The sequence below is a fragment of the Antrostomus carolinensis genome, unplaced genomic scaffold, assembly GCF_000700745.2.
Source record: "Antrostomus carolinensis isolate BGI_N321 unplaced genomic scaffold, ASM70074v2 scaffold25159, whole genome shotgun sequence".
In the NCBI taxonomy this organism is placed as follows: Eukaryota; Metazoa; Chordata; class Aves; order Caprimulgiformes; family Caprimulgidae; genus Antrostomus; species Antrostomus carolinensis.
In genome coordinates, this window is record NW_010338246.1 from 1414 (window position 1) to 21396 (window position 19983).

General features: G+C 36.7%; 1 protein-coding gene across 1 annotated transcript; it reads left to right on the forward strand.

Moving 5' to 3' along the window:
- Positions 1-3623: 3623 nt before the first annotated feature.
- On the forward strand, positions 3624-19265 carry LOC104530765 (bromodomain adjacent to zinc finger domain protein 2B-like; the record flags this gene model as incomplete). The annotated part of the gene is made up of 7 exons (XM_010175452.1): positions 3624-3833; positions 4478-4876; positions 7691-8300; positions 9569-9862; positions 12086-12146; positions 12687-12795; positions 19055-19265. Coding segments are annotated over 7 exons (1894 nt in total), but the record flags the coding sequence as incomplete, so codon positions are not given.
- Between the last annotated feature and the right edge of the window lie 718 nt (positions 19266-19983).

A 19983-nucleotide genomic window follows, 5' to 3' on the forward strand; every position in this document is an offset into this window, starting at 1 on the left:
TTCTTCTTTCTTGACTGTTTTCTTTCAAGGATTTTTTGTTGTTCTAAATGTCTTTATGTAGAGCTTTAGAGATTTTTCTTTACAGTTACCTTCATCTCCTTCTGGCTTACATTATTTTTTTTAGTCTGAATTATTCTCTGTGCAGTTTACTGGCTTTTTCTTTTCTTCCCCCCCCAGCTGATTAACCGTTTATGCTGGATTTGATAGAAACTTCTCCATCAAGATTAATCCTTTTATATCCACTAAATGCACAGGTTTAAAGTTTCCTTATCATTACATTTTCTCTGAGCCACTGAGTTGCCATCCCTTCTTGTGAATTCTGCTAATTCAACTTCTTTGTATTGGTTTTATCTATGTTAAAAATTCTATTTCTTTATGAAGTAAAAACTCCCCAGGAAGCAGTTGTGTTTCACAGTGTAGTTAAGTGCCTGATTTGTTTTGAAGCATTTAATTGCTTACAAGTTATGCTAAATTTTATGTCTAAATTAGCTTTCCCTTTTCTTATTTGAGGTAGAACTTTGTGAATCACACTTGTGTTGGATGTTGCTTGGCACTTGCCGCCCCCTTTTCTCAAGGATGATCCTGACTCCTTTCTTATTACAGTAGTTTTCTTATATTCTTGTCTGCTGTATGAAAAGATACAGCAGTTAAAACATTTTTTAAAGGTAGATGGACAGCAAAAGTTTTAAAGTGTTGGTGAGTGGTAGTGTAAGCGCTTCCCAGCTAAGCAAGCCCATTGACATACTCTTCTTTGGAATTTCCAGACTCTTACATGCATCTCTTAAGAAGCTGATTTCATCAGCTTTTGAATAAACTGGATATTTCTCATGTTAGTATTATTGCGGTGTTTTTGGTGTTTCCCTTCCCACGTGCAGAGATAAACGTTACGAATATGAATTTCATCAGCATTTTGAATAAACTGGATATTTCTCATGTTAGTATTATTGCGGTGTTTTTGGTGTTTCCCTTCCCACGTGCAGAGATAAACAGAGACCAATGAAGGGGAAAAACTAGAATAGAATCCTGGAGATGTGATTCCAGGTGGAATTGTTACTTTTACTGCTTCAGATCATAGTCTTGTCCTTCATTTTGAGATCTCAAACTTCATGAAGAAATAGTCTGCATCTGTGCCAAATACTACAGGAAGATACTTAAATATGATGTAAAGGACACCAGCAATGAACCATATAGGACCTACTGTAGACTGACACAATAGATCTGTTATTTTTTTAAGTGTCTGTATGCATTCAGATATTTGTCCTTCATGTGGCATATCAACTGACACCTTTCTGAATTAAGCAGTGAAACAATAAATCCAAATAAATACACTAAATTCTTAAGATTTCCCAATAGTGAAGTAATGCACGCAAAAGTATGCAGAAGGCATGACCATAGAATCATTGAATAGTTTGGTTGGAAAAGACCATTACGATCATCTCATCCAACCGTAAACCCAGCATTGCCAAGTTCACCACTAAAGCATGTCCCGAGAATCACATCTACACGTCCTTTCAATCCCTCCAGGGATGTGACTCCACCGCTTCCCTGGTCAGCCTGTTCCAATACTTGACAACCCTTTCAGTGAAGAATTTTTTCCTAATATCCAACATAAACCTCCCTTGGTGCAACTTAAGACCGCAGTGATACAAAGTACTACTGTGTTCATTACAAGAATTGATAGAGAGATCCCAAATTTTAAAAAAGATACAGATACCAGCCAATTGACAAATAGATCAAACTTAATACACCTGCAGCTTCCACATTTCATAGCTATTTCACAAAATAAATTGAATCCGATTGTTGTGGCTTAACCTCGGTGGGCAGCTCAGCCCCACACAGCCACTTGCTTAATCCCCTCTAGTGGGATGGGGAGAGGATCAAAGGGTAAAAAAAAACATGTTTTAAGGTAATGGCAGTTTAAGAGCCAAAGCAAAATTTGCTTGTGCAGGTACAGCAAAGTAAGAAATTCATTCACTGCTTCCCATCACCAGGCAGATATTCAGCTGTTTCTAAGAAAGCAGGGCTCCATCACATGTAACGGTGCCTTCCTCAGCTTTTATTGCTGAGCACAACGCCACGTGGTATGGGATAACCCTTTGGTCAGTTGGGGTCTGCTGTCCTGGCTGTGTCCTTCTCCAGGTCCTTGTGCAAGCCCAGCCTGCTCACTGGTGGGGCAGGGTGAGGAGCAGAAAAGGCCTTGAGGCTGTGCAAGCTCTGCTCAGCAATAACTAACACATCCCTGTGTTATCAGCGCTCGTCTGGTCACAATCCAGACATGGCACCATAGGAGCTGCTACAAAAAAATTAACTCAATCTCGTCCAAAACTAGTACACCTACTTCTAAGTTTGTTACATTCTCCCACAAATTTAATTTCTTCTTCATAAGACAAAGATCTGTGACATAAAATTGCTCTTTCTTTTTAGCCTCTTTTTTTGTAATACACCTACCATAAAAAAGAACAGATTTGAAAAGTGAACTTTTGGGGCAAGTTTTGTTAAGAGAGTATATATATTTAAAGCGCTGTTTTCTGATGCTCCTGTCTGCATTGTTATCTAGAATTGCGGCAACTTTCTTTGCCTTCCAATCACCTACTTTTGCTGTCCACATATCTTTCTTTTGACTAATTTTAACCTTACAGTTCCCTCAGTGACTCCATATACCCTGCTTAGATCCTACATAACACTTTGCTGCTGCTGCCTGACATTTGTAATCTTGTTTCACGTGTTTCTCTACCTTCCAACATCATTCTGCAAACTCTCTTTAATGTGGTAATACATACTTTCATGTCTTTCGCATAGCCATCATCATAACTCTCGAGTCCATACGTACCTTCTTCACACGTGTTTGTAAAATATACACGTTTGTTTTAGTTGGCTCCGCAAAAGGCTAACTTTCCTCCTTCATTGCACTTTAAAACATGATCTTGCAGTGTCAGCATTTGGATTTCCTATGGGTTTTTTTTAAACCTTTCCTCTTTTTCTACGTTCTTGTGTTGTTGCTTCTTTCACTTATCCATCCTGGTCTTCAGATTTCTTCTTTCCATTAATTTAAATATAATGTAGTTGTAAAAGTATTTCAGCAGGTTTTGGTCCATTTTCCAGAAGCAAATCCCAGAAGCAATTTGATGAGTGTATTCTTTTTGGTCCTCAAAACCTTACATTGCTGAACAGCACATACCGTGAAATTACAAGTGAAGTAATGTAGTTAAATGAATGTGTCACTGAAACATAATGATGAATCTAATATGTATTGTTCTTTCTGTGTTAGTTTGCAATAAAGCTTTTGGTTTTAATTTTTTTTTAAATCAGTAAGTTCTGTGGAGGTTTGCTAGACCTGAATTCCAGGCCAATTTTCTAGGCCTAAATTTGATATATTGCTTTGAAATGTAGTGATGCCAACTGTTCTGCCAGTGCGTGTGATCAGAAAAATACTTTAGTGGAACCTTGTGACCCATTTTTCATCATTTTGTGAAGCACTTCTTTCTCTTTAGTCTTCTTCACAGTCAGTTGGGTTCAAGGATTGCAGAGCACTTTTTTTTTTTGTTTTAAAGATTATGCATAATAATAAGATGATATAACAGATTAAAACTGAACCATTAATAGAGCATTCATCTTCCTGGTAGAAGCCCAGAAAAAAAGCAGTGGAAAGCTCTAGTAACAGTGACAGTGATTCGGGCTCCTCTTCAGACACCACAAGTGAAGGCATTAGTAGTAGTGACTCCGATGATTTAGAGGAGGATGAAGAGGAGGAGGAGGAGGACCAGAGTGCTGAAGAGAGTGAAGATGATGAATCTGATTCTGAAAACGAAGCACATCACAAAAACAAGAACAAGGTATGACACCTCACTCTGCAGCTCAGAGTCTTGTCACTGAAATCTGATTGTTAAAAATTGACCTGTTCACGTTTATACCGGTGCACGGTTATCTAAGTACACGTTAATGAATGCCAAGAATATTCTCTTTGGTTTTGCTTCAGGGTTTTCTAGGGGGTGGTTTTTGCTTTGTGTGCGTGCATGTGTGTGTTTTGTTGTTCTTTAAGGGCTAGGAGTTAATGGTTGGTAGACTCTTATCTTTGTTATAAAGTGGGAAATAAAACAGAAAGTAAGTGCTGTGTGCTGATACTATATTGGAAGTATATCTTACTGTTGATATTGTTTTGGTAGTTGCTTTTTTCCTAGTAAAGTGGTTACTTTTCCTGGTAGCCAATAGAAGAACAAGATTGGAATATTGGGTATCCCATTAGGGTTACAGACAAAAATACATTTAAAAACTACCATGGTTTAGGACAATTTCTTCACATGCTGAAACTATCTGGGGAAAAAACCCAATACCCTAAACAATATATACATGACAAGATTGATTTTTAAATTATTATTGTTCATCCTCTGCCAAGAATAGTATAATTGTTTCATGGGGACTGATGATGTACTTTTTTTTTTTAATCTAATATGAACAATCAAAAATTCATATTTTTCAGGTGCTAATGCATAGTGGCGTAACAGATATGAAAACTGATGAACAAAAACAACATGAAAAGTCTCAAGAAAAAAGAACACACCAGCAGATACCTCTTGTGTCTGATTCCCAGACTCACTCATCATTCCAGTCCCAGCAGAAGCAGCCTCAGGTTTTGTCACAGCAGCTTCCATTTATTTTCCAAAGCTCTCAGGCAAAGGAGGAATCTGTGAACAAACACACAAGTGTAATACAGTCTACGGGATTGGTTCCCAATGTGAAACCTTTGTCTTTGGTACATCAAGCCAAAAAGGAAACCTATTTAAAACTCATAGTTCCTTCCCCTGATCTACTCAAAGCAGGGAATAAAAATACCTCTGAGGAATCTATCTCTTTGACCAGCGATATCAGATCAAAGCGGGTGAGTGAAAAATCACTGCTTTTTTATTTTTTTGTAACTTGCATTGCCTGCTTAACAAGATGCAACATTCTGATCTCAAGGCCTTTTAAAGACCATGTTTTAAAATTATATGTATATTTATTTTCATATCATGGTTTTTTGACATGTTTTTAGAGTTGCTACGGATTTCTAGAGTTGGGGCTGTTCAGCCTGGAGAAGAGAAGGCTCCGGGGGGGTCTTATAGCGGCCTCCCAGTACCTGAAGGGGCTACAAGAAAGCTGGGGAAGGACTTTTCATGAGGGCAGTTAATGACAAAACAAGGGGAAATGGGTTTAAGCTGAAAGAGGGCAGGTTTAGATTAGATATTAGGAAGAAGTTCTTCACTGTGAGGGTGGTCAGACACTGGCCCAGGTTGCCCAGAGAAGCTGTGGCTGCTCCTCCCTGGAAGTGTTTAAGGCCAGGCTGGATGAGGCTTTGAGCAACCTGGTCTAGTGGAAGGTGTTCCTGCTGCTGGCAGGGGGGTTGGGACTGGATGAGCTTTGATGTCCCTTCCAACCCAAACCATTTCATGATTCTGAATAATGTAAATTTACTAAATTGTGTGGGTAATACGTGTTCTGAACTGTGGTGGTTGGTTGGGGTTTTTTTAATTGTTGTTGTGGTTTGGTTTCTTTTTTATAAAGAGCAGCAAATACTAGCTTCAATTTTAGAGATGATTTGCTATACGTTACAAGTGCCTTGAGCTATTCCATAACTTTATCTTGGAGAAAAGTCATCTGCTTGGTGGTGCATGTGCATATATACATACCCTAATGTGTACAGGATGTAATCACATACACAGCTTACTCTCACATAATGCCAAAGTTGAGTTTCATGCTCATCACATAGTGAAACTTTACAACTCTTATGAAAGCAGGGTACTGGTGAGAATAATGGGTACGAAGAAAGCAAAGGATTTAGTCATGCATCTCTCAGGGAAAAAACAGCAGCAAAAATCAATATCAAAGTAAGAAAAGTACTCATGGGTAAATTGCGTGGCTTGGCTGTTTCTTCTGTGCTTCTCTTAGTTTTAGTCAGAATGCTGGTTTAATGCTTTCAGTATCTAGCATGTAAGCATAGCTTTGCTTTGTTTAAGGTTGGATAATTTTAAGTCAGAGTAATTAAAGTTACCTGTTTTAATCATTATTTTAAAAAGAGTAGCTTGAAGTCTTTTTAAAAAAAATATTTGATTTAACCTTGGGTTTTATTTGCACTTTAAAGGCAGAAGGTTATTCATGCACTGTTAGCTGTTAAAAAATCAGTATGGACATTCCAATAAATTTGATTATCCTTTTTACTGATCAGGACAATCTGATATATATCTACAATATGTTTACATGTGTCTGTCTTAACAGTTCTATAGCTTACAAAAATTCTTTGTAGATTCTCAGTTTATTTTGTTTATAGTGATTATAGTGACTAGTGATGAATTTTCATTATTTCTATTCACTCTAGATTTGAATAGGGATTAGCAGAGAGCAAAAATCTTGCATTTTAGAAACATTTGAGGCTTGATATATATAGTTATATATATAATTACATTAAAAAGTACATTTACCGAGGCAAGTTTCATTATTAGAAACAAACTTTGCTTTAAACTAAGTAGTATTGATTAAGAGTAAGCTGAACTCTGATTCACAGTTAACTCACAGTCCTCGGTGAGGACTGAAAAATGTTTTTATCATGTGGTTTTTGTTCCTAGACCAGAAGAGAAACACTATTTTTCCCTTCAACACCCAGTTACTTCATAAAATTCAAATAAGCTAGTAGTTTACCTGTAATGTTTAAATAAATTATAATTAGTAAAACATACATCTGCCTTTGAAAGAGGCTTCTGCTGTCAAATTTAGGTTATGAGTCTTTAGCTAATGATACATCTAATATTGAGTGGTTTGATTTCTTTGAAAATTTTACTGGAAACATGCACTGTGTAAATACTTATTTTACAGGTTTTCAAAATTTCATATTCAGTTTTAAATGTTAGTAATTTCAAGAATGTATTGTATTTTACCTAATATTTTAAAACTGATTTAAAATGCACCATATTTATACATATTATTATTTTTTCCATCAAAGATGATGTATTTTCTTTTTCCTTAGAAGAGTCTTGAGACTAAAGACAGTGTAAGCTTTACATGCATTTCTGTATGCCACTACAGATTGTTTTACCTGAAGAATTTTCAAGTACTACTTTTCAGAGTTAAAAAAGCTAGCATATCATGGTACTTCTGAGTAACACCTTTTTTCCTTTTTTTTTTTTTTAATAACATTTTTCTATGCTACGAGCCTTCTCTTGGTTTTCTGCTAGTATTGTAGCCATTAGTGTGTTGTATTTACCTGATGGTTTAAAATTAATAATGTACTAAAGCCAGTTTTACATTCACTAATGAGATTTTCTATGCTGAAATGAGTAAAAAGCATTTTTTGGGTTTTTTTCTATGCCAGTACATAAGAGTAGTGTCTTTTTAAAATTTTTTCAAGATGTTTAATATCTTTAAGAAAATCACTGTCTGGAGTGATGTAGCAAGAGGAAACGCTTCCCTACATAATTTAGATCAGCTTCATCTTGAGTTCAATTTGTCTCTTCCTACTGGATTTACAGTGAAAATCAGGAGAGAGACTTATATAACTCTTAGTTACTCATCTCTTCTGTTGTAGCTAGCACCTACTTTTGACCTACTAAAAATAGCTTATCAGATGTTTAAGATTTCATAGAGTTTACCTGCCTGAATAAAAACCAAACAAACAAATATCCCAATAACCACATTTTATTCCTCTGTCTTCTTACTTCTTTAGGAACAATATAAACAGACATTCCCAGCAGCACATCTAAAGAAACAGGAATCATCTAAGAACCTGAAGAAGGTTATTGCAGCTTTGTCAAGCCCGAAACCGACACCTTGTTCACCAGCTCATCAAAAACTCACATCCTTGGAAAACAACCATTCTAATCCATTCCTGTCAAATGCACTTTTAGGTAATCACCAACCCAATGGAGTTATTCAGAGCGTCATCCAGGAAGCTCCTCTTGCACTTACTACGAAACTGAAATCCCAGACCAAGATCAACGAAAGTGTAGCCATTTCTAGTAGCACCCCCTTTTCTTTGCCAGTAAACTTGAGTGCATGTGGGAAAAAAACAACTGGTAACCGGACACCTGTCACGCCCTCTACCTCTCCTGTGTTACCTGGTTCAGGAAAGGATAAACCAGTCAGCAATAATGCAGCAAATGCAGTAAAAACAGAACACCGCCTTCATTCTGCAAAATTGGTTGTGGAGCAGTTCAGAGGGGTGGACTCAGATGCCCCCAGCAGTAAGGACTCTGACGACTCAAATGATGACGATGACGACGATGAAGATGAAGATGAGGACGATGAAGATGATGATTCTGATGATAGCCAATCAGGTGGTTTAAACTTTTTAATAGGAAAAGCAGAAACTTTTTTTTTTTTTGAGTGTTCAAAACATGCATTTCCCACCATATTTTAAAATAGGAGTAGGAAATTTTGGGGCTGCATAGCCCACAGAGTGTCTTACATATGATCTTGGAAAGTAGGACATGTCTCCCAGTCCCCCATTGTTGTGTCTTGGGTACTCTGATACTTGGTCATATGGCAAGTATACTTTCAGCTGTCCTGGTATAGTGCTCCACTGCCTTCTGGAAAGGCTTTCGGAGACCTACCTTCCACATCAATCACCCAGCCTGCAGCTCGTGTGCTGCTTATGTGGCAAGGTGCCTAGGAGGGGGGTGGAGAGAATAGGCTGGTTGATGGTTAATTATTCTGGCAGTCAGAGCCCATAGACACAACAGGCTTCCCCAACCAGAGAGGAACTAAACAAAGGCCTTCAAATTGTCAAGAGCTGCAAGAAAAGCATGTTTCTAGGCTTCATTCAGGAGCGCAGTAGTCAATGAGCAAGATTAAAGTACCAGGACAGTTGCAAGGGCTGCAGTTATAGACAGCATTCAGACCACTATTTGAAAGGCTTTTAAACAGTTCAGAGAGGCAGGGCCTGTTTTAAAAAGGTGATTGTATATCCAGTCACTCCTTTCTTCCCTGTGTACCGATATCCCTTGGATCCAGCTCCGCCTTAATCGTTTTCTTTCCTCCTCTCATCCACCCCCTGTACGAACTCTTTTTTTTCCTCACAGCTGTAGCCTATCTTTAGTTCCATATCCTATCTATGCTTCAACTCTTCCTTTGTCCACATTGCTACACTTCCAATTCTGACACCTTTCAGCCCGTACCCAGTTCTGTCATCTGCTTCCTCTTCATGCTGGATTTCACAACCTGTGAAGTGCCTTTCCTTTGGTAGTGTTCAACCACTGCCTGGGTCCCAGGGAATGTCTTGGCTGTAGCTCATGCTAGGGCAAACAGTCTCAAAATCCTGCAGCTTCTGTCTCTCATCTCCTCATGGAAAAACAAAAGAATTCTGTTCAAAACAACAGTGCATTATCATGCAGAATTACTTTATGCTGTCATAATTGTAGTAGTTTTAAAGATTATGTAGTTAATTATAACCTTCTATTTATGCTCAAAGAGATTTTATAAAAAAAAAATTGAAATCGGAAAAGCTTTTTTAAGACAAAAGACTTTGCAAGTGTCGCCACTTAAATGCATTTGCAGTTAGTTATCAAGTCATAATGTGCCTTTTGCCACACTTTTTTTTAAGCAGAGTCTGACAGTAATTCTGAGTCGGATACAGAAGGGTCTGAGGATGAAGATGATGACGATAAAGATCAAGATGAATCAGATACAGACACTGAGGGAGAAAAAACTCCACTGAAACTGAATAAAACTTCATCCTCTGTGAAAAGCTCTTCCATTGGTCTTGCAGCTCATTCCACACCGCTCAATCTCCAAGTAGCAAAGACCCCAAGCTCTGCACCAGCTGCCTTATGTCCTGAGTCCCAGCCTGCGGTGTTTCTTGGGACAGCACCATCTACTCTTACACCAAGTACACACTGTGGTATCTGAATGTCCTTTGTTATAGTATAGTGTAACATCTAAGTAACATGTGTTGTAAAAGTTGTAATAGAAGTAGTTTAGATACTACTATCAAGTTATATCTTGACATAAGAAATAAATTCCTTACAATAAGAACAGTCATTCACTGGAACAACCTCTCCAGGGTTATGGTAGAGTCCCTGTCACTGGCAGTTTTCAAGATGTGGTTGGACAGGGTGCTAGACAATCCCATCTGAGCTCCCTTTCCCAAGAAAGATTGGATCGGATGGTCTTTTGAGGTCTCTTCCAACCTGGGCTGTTCTCTGATGGCAACAGGTATTAGAATCAGTCAGCAGAATTGCAAGTTCTCATTTGTACTCTAGCAGATCTTTATACCTAGTCCAGAACATTTTAGCTTATATAATTATTTGAGAAAAGGTAGGATGAAATAGCCAGAGTTGATATTTATTACATTAGAACTCTTCATTATTTAGTCTTTGTTATTTACCATTTTATTCTAAACTAGTTATTCTTATTTATTTATAATTTCTATGCATTATAGTTTTATTATACCTTATAAACTGTATTTAGTTAAAATATAAATTTATTCATTATTCTTTCAAAGTTATCAGTCAAATTTATGCATTATGTGCAAATAATTATTTTTAAAAGGTTCATAAAAATGCATTTAGCATTTGCCTGTATGTTTATAATCCTAATTTTGTGACTAATTTTGTAACATTTAGCAATTGAAAGTCACACTTCTCAGTTTGCATGGTGACAATTAAATTGCGTATCTACTACTTGATACTTAATTAACATGCAAGCCAGTAGATTTTAAATTGGGACATCCGCTCATAAACTGGTCTGTATATTTAGATTCAGTGTAATAGGAATTTAATTCCTTGTCATCAAGTATATTAACTTCGAAGCAGTGTAATGCAATCTACTTCATATTTTTCCCAGAACCAGGCCTATTAATTTCACAGATTATAAAAGATTTCCCATGCGTTAGGATTAATCCAAGTTGTAAAATGATAAAGTTAGTTTTTTTGCCTAGGAATCTGTGTTGGTTTATGATGCTTTGAAAAGGCTCGTAGGAGATTTTTATCTGTTTAGGGAGGTGGAACGTAGAAAAAATAATTTTATGTCCTTGTTCTAGGTATAGTAGTTATTTCTAGTAAGAATCACTGTAATACAATTAAAATATTCTTTGTGCTCATTTTACCTAAAGGTTGTCAGTTACTGAAGAGGTGTGTGTCTCTTCTCTGGATCTGTTTTTCAGTGGACAACTTGTCTTCTCAATTTGTTCGTATTTGGACAGGCAGTTTCCCTCCCTCCACTGTGACTATTAGACTCAATGTAATAATCATGTTAGTTTAAGACTGCAAACGTGTCCAAGAACTTTGGCGTCCAAGCATGGGAAGTTCTTCAGTGCTTTCTTTAGAGGACTCTTGGCAGTCTTCCAAATCGTGCAGGCATCTCTGTTGGAAACCTGTGCCATTGCACTGTATGACACTCCTCCTGGCTGTAAGAGGTTGGAGGAAGTTTCAGGGGTTCAGTATGATAATTATACTGTCTCGCGTGCATTGCTACAGGGAAGAGATATGACACATTCTTTACACAAGGTCCAGACTATCTTTTTGAGAAATAAATCTTCCAAAAGTCTGTGTCTGTACATAAGTTTGTGTCCTACGGCTCTCTCAGTGAGGCCTGAGAAAAGTATGGACATTTGGCACTCTGTAAAACCCCACGTTTGGCAATTCTTTATCATGTTATTGGTTCAGTCTCTTGACTAGCACACAACATCTGATTGAACTTTGAAAAGCTTGAATAATCCTGAAAATTTTCTACATTTGCCGGTTTACTGCAAATGTCTGGATTTTTAAAGTAAAGAGTGTTTTCGTTTTCAACTTCTATACTGAAAAAAACTAAATATGGTCTAGTATATAGAAAAACGGGTATGCAAGGAATTCTATTAGCCATATCTGAGAGAGTCAAACAAGGCAAGCAGTTCAGTATGGCATATAGGTTTTTTTCTGTTTACAATTTTAGAAGAAGGGGTTAAAGGAAATTTAGAGGACAATGTATTTCAGAAGTAGAAAAGTTATGTTACTTTTCTTAATGCTTGAATGTAAAAATAATTTATCTTTTGGTCTGGGGATATAAGGATAAAATATATTTTTAGGAACATGTCTTCATTTTGTAAATTTTCTTAGTTATTTAATCAGAAATTTTGTTTTAGGTATTTCAAAAAGACGAAGAGTAACAGATGAAAGGGAGCTGCGTGTTCCTCTGGAATATGGGTAGGTTATCTATTCACTTTATAGTCCTTGAAGGGAGAAAATACTTCCAAAAGTCAGTTGGTACAGAGATGGCACTTTAAAAAATTTTGAGACTGAATAATAAGGAAAGAGCTTCAATGATTTAGATTTCCAACTCACAGTGATTGTGGATCTCTTTAAAAGTGTGAATATATTTCATGTGTTAATTTTTGGTATCAAATTTTCTCTTTTGCAAACATGACCTATCTCTTACGAGTTTTGCCACTAGAATATAGTCCTGATAGCTCTGAGACAGTACGGACTCCAAATAACTCCCTGAAATATAATGCTAAGCCATTTAAAATCTGGTAATGTATAAGTAGCTTGATATAAATATATTTATATATGGTCTGAGTTTGAACAGTCTAAATAATAACAACTTCTGGTTTTGCCTATTTTATTTATGATTTTCTCATCACATTTTGGATATGTACCTTTTTCCTTTTATGTAAAAACCTTAAATTGGCATTAATTACTTTTTTTTTTTAATGTTTTGTATGCACCTATTTCATATTACTCTAGCTGGCAAAGAGAAACCCGAATAAGAAACTTTGGTGGTCGTCTTCAAGGAGAAGTAGCATATTTTGCACCTTGTGGAAAGAAGCTAAGACAGTATCCTGAAGTAGTAAAGGTATATTCCTTTTTTTAACTTCTGTGTTCTAATGCTACAAAGCATGCTAGCAATTAAAAAATGCCATTTTTTTTCCTCCGATAAAGATTTTTTTTTTTCAAGATGTTGGGCGTAATGTATCTCAGTCTGTTACTGATCTGATCTCCCATAAATGTGTACCCCTTTGATAGAATATGCAAAACATGACACTCACAAAGTTAGCTGTACATCAAAGCTGAGTTGTAATTATTTACAAGCTGAAGTGGAAAAATATGTGATTTTTTCAGTATCTCAGCAGAAATGGAATAATGGATATCTCAAGGGACAATTTCAGCTTCAGTGCAAAAATAGGAGTGGGTGACTTCTATGAAGCCAGAGATGGACCGCAGGTATCCACTTTTTAAAAAGTAAAGTCTTTGATCCAAGGAACATTAACTTAAATTTAGGTGAAGTAATTTTTGCTACAAGCATTGCCTGTTTTTAGCTAATTCTTTCTTAAAATTGTGAGTATTTCTTAATAGTAGTTATATTGGGATGCTGAGAGCTTGATCCTGGGCAGTGTTGATAACCGCTCCTCTCAGTGATTTTATTAGGAGCTTGTAGGAGTTCAGCATGCCTTATGATCAGCTCTGAGCCTTGGACTTCTCTAGTACGAAAGAACTCTGAGCTACATATTTTGTATTAGTCAGTGTTCAGATATTTCTGACTAAAATTCTATTTCTTCTTTTCCTGTATAAACCTAATATTGTTAGTAATTTTATGTGTATGTGTTAATTCACACACTTTTCATGTATTCATGTGCATAATATATAGAAAATACATGTTTAAATACAAGTGTTCCGGTATTGAGAATAGCGTCTGAGCTTCCTGAAGCATGAGTTTTTAATAGGAAGGAATGCTGAGTTATACTAGTTATACTTTACGGTGATAGAACTGTTAGACTTTGCATAGATAAACGACGCAAGGATAAGGAAAATTAGAATTTTAAGGAAATGAATACTGTGTTTGTGCCATACTGTGTTAATATATTTTGGTCATGTTGCCGTTTTTTCAGAATGTGCACAAAAGTTTTTGCACTTCTGACAGTGAATATATTTGCTTCTTTAAAAGATACGTATTCTGAATGTGTTACTACAGGAATGTGGACAGACATCACACTCTCAGAAATCTTGAATTCAGGCTCTAGTTAAAACTTATGTCCTTGTGATACCCTTTAGAAATACATAACGTTTACATAAATTGGAAAGCAATAAAGTCTGAGTTCATGGTAAGCAGATACTTCTAGATAGTGCTTCCCAATTCCTGGCTTACAGGGTAAAACATTGCTAAACCCCCTTCATGTTTTGCCTTCATAAAACAAGAGTTACAGGGTCATGTAGTTGTGAACTTCACTATGTGCCTGAATAGCTTGACTGAAAGAATTCCTTATACTGTGGACATAGTGTAATGTCTGGGTATCTGGTTTCTTTTTACTCTGTTGCCTTTTTTGTGTCTGTTGTCCATATTACTTCATTAGTCTTTTCCCTTTCTCTATTTGTCTCTGTCTTCTCTCTTTAATTCATGAGATGATTTGCAGATTTTGCCCTACCTTGATTCTGTAAAACTTCAGAATGAAGGCATCAGGAATGGTAGGTTTCTGTAGGCAGCGCTGGCAATATGAATATTAAGTTGCTTTACATCTCACTGTAGCTTCTGCTTGTGTAGTTCATGGTAGGTTCTATTGAGACTTGGTTAGAGAAAAGAAAAGTTTTCTTGTTAAAAAAAAAAAAAAGAGACCGGGGGCAGATGTGCTGAAATATATTTTACATTTTATGTATGAGATATTGAATGAGATTATCATGTAGACAGTTGAGCTACACTCAGGTTGATAATCTGCACTTAGTAAAACAGTATATGATACTTATACTTTATGAAGAAAATTTGCACATTTTTACTGAAATTCTTTGAACTGTCCAGGTTCAAAACAGAATTTGATAATGATACCTTCCTGGATGTCTGGAGGTAATTCCAGGAATTTTATTTCTGCTTTTGCTGTTAATTTTGATTATTCTGTATAGCCTTTCATGGTTACTCTTCCCTTTTTTCGTTATGTGTTTCTGTCATCTTTTGAGACATGCAGCATGCATCCAAAGTGGTTTGGTAAGTTTCACAAAGCTCAAAGATGGAACAAGATGTGAAGAAAATTATCTAAGGGCTAGATCAGTTATATTGAAGAATTACTTCTAGGAAGCCAAAACCACATGGATTACCTGCTTCTGTGTTTCTCTCTCTTGGTACACAAGCAACCAGATACTGTGGGTTATCAAAGCAGTGATTAACTGCTTTCGCAGAGAACTGTATCTGGCAGAAGTGGGCCATTAAATAGTAGGGTCAGAGTAGTGTTTTAAGTTTGGCAAATGTGGAAATTCAGTGACAGAAACTGGAGGATTTAAACTGCTGTGGTTTAGAAAGATTAGTGTGATTTGCGGGTATGGGGAGGTCATGGATCATTATGAGTTCGAGTAATGTGGATAGGAATACTGTCTCAAGTAGCAGATGGAAGAGAGTGTTATGGAGTGACACTGAACTGTGCCCTAAGATTGCATCTTGCTGGCTTTGATTAGTATATAACAGTAAGAATATCCATCACAGAATGGTTGAAGGGATCTCTGGAGGTGCACCTTGTTGAAACCCCCTTGCTCCAGAGGGGTCACCTAGAGTCAGATACTTAGGACCATGTCTAGACAGCTGTTGAAAATCTCTCAAGTAGGAGACCACACAGCCTCCCTGAGCCCCCTGTTACAGTTCTCAGTCACTGTCGTGGTGACAAAATGCTTCCTGATGTTCAGAGGGAACCTCCTGTGTTTCAGTTTGTGCATAGGACTCTTGTCCTGTCACTGGGCACCTCTGATAAGAGGCTGGCTGTGTCCTCTTTGCACCCTCCCTTTGGGTATTTATACACATTGGTGAGATCATCCTGAGCCTCCTCTTCTGCAGGCTGAACGTTCCCAGCTCTTTCAGCCCTTCCCTTCACAGGGTTATTATGTAGTTAGAGAAAACTTGACTCTCCATGCAGCATTTCAGATCCGTTTAATTTGAAGATGAGATGTCAGTAAGGGCAAAATACAGACTTTTTAAACTGTGTATAACTCTTGGAGTAATCATAAAATAGTGGTAAACATGGCATGCACTCTTTTCCCCAATAATATTTTGCATAAAGCTGTGAAAATAATGTAATTTTTTTTTTTTCTAACTGGTCTTAATGCCTGCCTAGGAAGGCAACTGAATTTTCAGGAACAGGAAAGGAGGAAAGTGCTTGAAGTACTTTTTCTTATGTCCTTAGTGTGAGGTGACTCCTATGTACATTAGCCTTTCTCAGAGGATCTCATTATGGTCCTACCTTAGAACAAAGACAGTGTGTCTTTATAAGGTGTGAAGTCTTCCTCTTTTAAGCCAATTCTTAAGCTTATTATGCCTTAATTAAGAGACTTATTCTGTATATAAGTATTTAGAAGTTTAAAGTGTTTATTACAAATGAAATAGAAATACCATATAGAACAGCCAACTATAAAATCAGCTGTCATGCGTTTGTAATGTAGTAGTAATTATTTGCTTCCTTTTCTAGAAACTAGAATTTAAAATGTTTGTCCTTTTATGAATTCTGAAATTCAGATTAGAAAGCTTTGTTGTTGACTTTTTCTCACAAATCTAATCTGAAATTTATTAGGAAGTCTCTGCTTCTTGAAGAGTGCCTATGGTTTTGTTTGTTAGTTTGGTTAACAGTCTCTGCGCTTGTTTCTACTTCCACGCATAGTTATCTGCTGCCTTTTGGCAAATGTCCTGATCACAGTTCAGTACTGCAACAAGTGGTAGATGACTGAAGGCGAGAAATTCAATTAAGTTATTATTTTGATTAGTTTCAAAAATAAACCAGAACAATTCATATTGTGGTTCCCATTTTTTCTCTAATGCTTGTGTAGTGAAGCTTAGATTTTATAGAAGCCCTTGTTTCTCCTGTGTTGGGCAGAACCCCCATATTTTTTATTTGGAATATTGAAAATCCACAGAATATCAGATTGTATGTTCTTTAATTAGAAATTTTTTTGGGTCAGATTTTAAAATATATTAGAGCACAAAACACAGATGGTCAATTAACTCATGCTTAACCCTTAATGGACCTGTTCTGGACTATTACTGTCTTGTCCTCTCCTAAACTTGTGGAATCTTGTTGCATCTACAGTGTCCTTTGGCAGGACATTAAACAGTCTTCTCCTCGTTTCTTGAAATGCCAGTTCCTTTTGCTCATTGAACCTTCTACCAGCTTCATTTGATGGCCTCTAGCTTCTATTTTGAAAGTCATTAGGAAAATGTAATATATATCCACAGTCTCTGTGGCACTAACAATCTTTTGGACCTCCATCTTGCTCTTTTCTGCATATTTGTTCTTATCATTAACCATAGAAAATACAAACACAGAGCAAGAGCAATTTCCATTGCAGGATCTAAGGTAGTACTTCTCGCGTTATGGCTGCTTCTCCCCCCCCCCTTTTTTTTTCTTCCCTCTGGTACTTGCAGTTTATGGGATAAGGTTTCCTAGGGTGGAGGTTCATGGAGGTGATAAGAATACTATTAAATCAAGCTGACATTGCCCTACAGACTGAACCTGTGATAAATTTTAAGTCAGGTGGTAGACAGTGAAATGAAAGTGTACACCTAAGTAGTACTCTTAAAGATAGAAAATTAATTAACTTCTTTTAAGTGGTAGAAGTAACTGTTTGGGATTCAAAAGTCCTTAGTAATGATGTACGCATAGTGATAGGGTCATGATTCTGAACAGCTTGTTTTTAGGAACATAGCTAATAAAAAAGCCATTTGGAATGTCATTAAGTGTGAGATGTACTCTTGGGATGGTCTTACCTGGGAGTGATTCAGACTTTATAAAAAGGTATCTTTGCAGATACTGATAACTTCCTTGGAATCTGAATGTTTCATTAGCAAAATGCCACTTCTTTTGTCAAACCTTACATTAAACATTTGTAATTATGAAGAATAAGCAGGAAGAATTAAAAGATAAGTTATCAGAATAACCAAATAAAAACATTTTATGGCACAGCAATTTTCAGTATTTATATACTTAAAAATGTGAAAACGTTGGTCACGCAAAGGTATTTTTTCTGAAGTGATAAAGTGATTTTTTCTGATATTTAATTAATGTGTTTTAAGTTATCAACATTCATTTGTGCTTTAGCAGACATTTTCAAAATCTTTATAAATCTTTTTAAGGCAAATTGTGGAGTAGTCCTGAAGGATACTTAGCTTACCTTTTTTCCAGCATTTTTCAAAAACTTATGAATATATTAAAAGGTGTTATAATTCTGAAATACTCATGTTCAGTGAAACAGATTTGGATAGACTGTGTTCCCTTTCTGCTCAGTAGATGCAATAAATTCTACTTTTTATCAGTTAAACTATTTTTATGTGAGGACTAATGGGTATTTGTATTAACCAAAGTATTTCGGTATTTGTTTTTGAGATTCCACAAAAACCCAATAATAATAGTGAAAGAAAGACTTGAATCTATTGCTGCATACTTTGCTTAGCTGGGGAATATAGCTGCCATAAGTTCTAGTTCAGATAGATGGACTTTTATAAACTTTTCATTGCTTCAAGTTGGCACAGAAATTAATTTTCTTGCAGTGAAGGAGGGGAGACCTAAATTGTACTAAACAAAACCTCAAGATTAAAATGAGTTTGTGTTTTTTTGACTCAGTTTTTGAGATCTACAACACCCCAGAAAGCACTATGTGAAAATATACTACTGCGTTTGCTTGTTATGTATGTGTAAATTTCTGTAAACACTTAACAGTTGGAAGACAGTGACTTGACATATTTTTTCATTCACATTGAGCAGTTGATTATGTGAAAGCAGAGTAGTTATTTTTGTGTTTAAGGAAGAATCTGTTTTGCCTTTTAAAAAGGGTTGAACAATAAGCAATTTTGTCACAAATAATTAAAAATAATGAAGTAGTGGCATACGTGCTAGGTAATAACTGTGTATGTCACTGAATTATGTTCAAGATCTTGCATAGTAGTACAATTTACAAACGTTTGTAAGGATAATTCTCAATATAGAACTTCTGTGCATCATCAAAACATTGTACTACCCAAATAGTATATAACAAAAAAAGGAGGAAAAAACCCTAAACCTCTTTCTGTTCATGTTCTCAAGTGTCTTAGATTTATTTTTCCTTTTTTAAATCTGTGTTTATAATACCTGTTTCTGAAATGTGTCGATTAAAAGGGTGTGCAGTGGTGTCTTCTGAAGGAAGAGGAAGTCATTCCCCGTATCAGAGCTATGGAAGGGCGTAGAGGACGACCACCAAATCCAGACAGACAGCACTCTAGAGAGGAGTCAAGAATGAGACGACGCAAAGGCCGACCTCCGAATGTTGGTAGTTCCAAATTTCTAGATAACACCGACGCAAAGCTTTTAAGAAAGCTCCAGGCGCAAGGTAAGAATTATTTTACTGTTTTCAGAAACAGAGGGTATCAATCTATAGAGAGTTAATGTTTTTTCTGAAGAGGAGTGATATGTTTCACTAGAGAATTAGTATACAACATTTTGTTTTGGAAATTTTTCACATGCTTTTATTGAAGCCTTTTTCAAGGTCAGTAAATGTATATGTGATTCAGTAAACGTATATATGGTTCACATGTATATATGACATACATATCCTGATTTGGGTTAGGATTAAAGGGAAGGCAGGGAAAGGTTATGTTACAGTGGGGGTCTGCTATAGGCCACCTGACCTTGGAGACCAAGCAGTTGAGTCCCTCTATAGGCAGGTAGGAGCAGCCTCACATTCACAAGCCCTGGTCCTCATGGGGGACTTCAACCACCCCGACATCTGTTGGAGAGACGACACAGCAGGGGAAAAACAATCCAGGCAGTTCCTGGAATGCATGGATGAGAATTTCTTTCTCCAAATGGTCGGGGAACCAACGAAGAAAGTTGCCGTGCTGGACCTTGTTCTCACCAACACGGAGGGACTAGTTGGGAATGTTAAGTTCTCAGGCAGCCTTGGCTGCAGTGACCATGAAATGGTGGAATTCGAGATCCTCAGGGCAGTGAAGAAGGTGCATTGTAAGCTCACCACCCTGGATTTCAGGAGAGTAGACTTTGACCTCATCAGGAATCTGCTTGGTCAGGTGCCGTGGGATGTATTCATG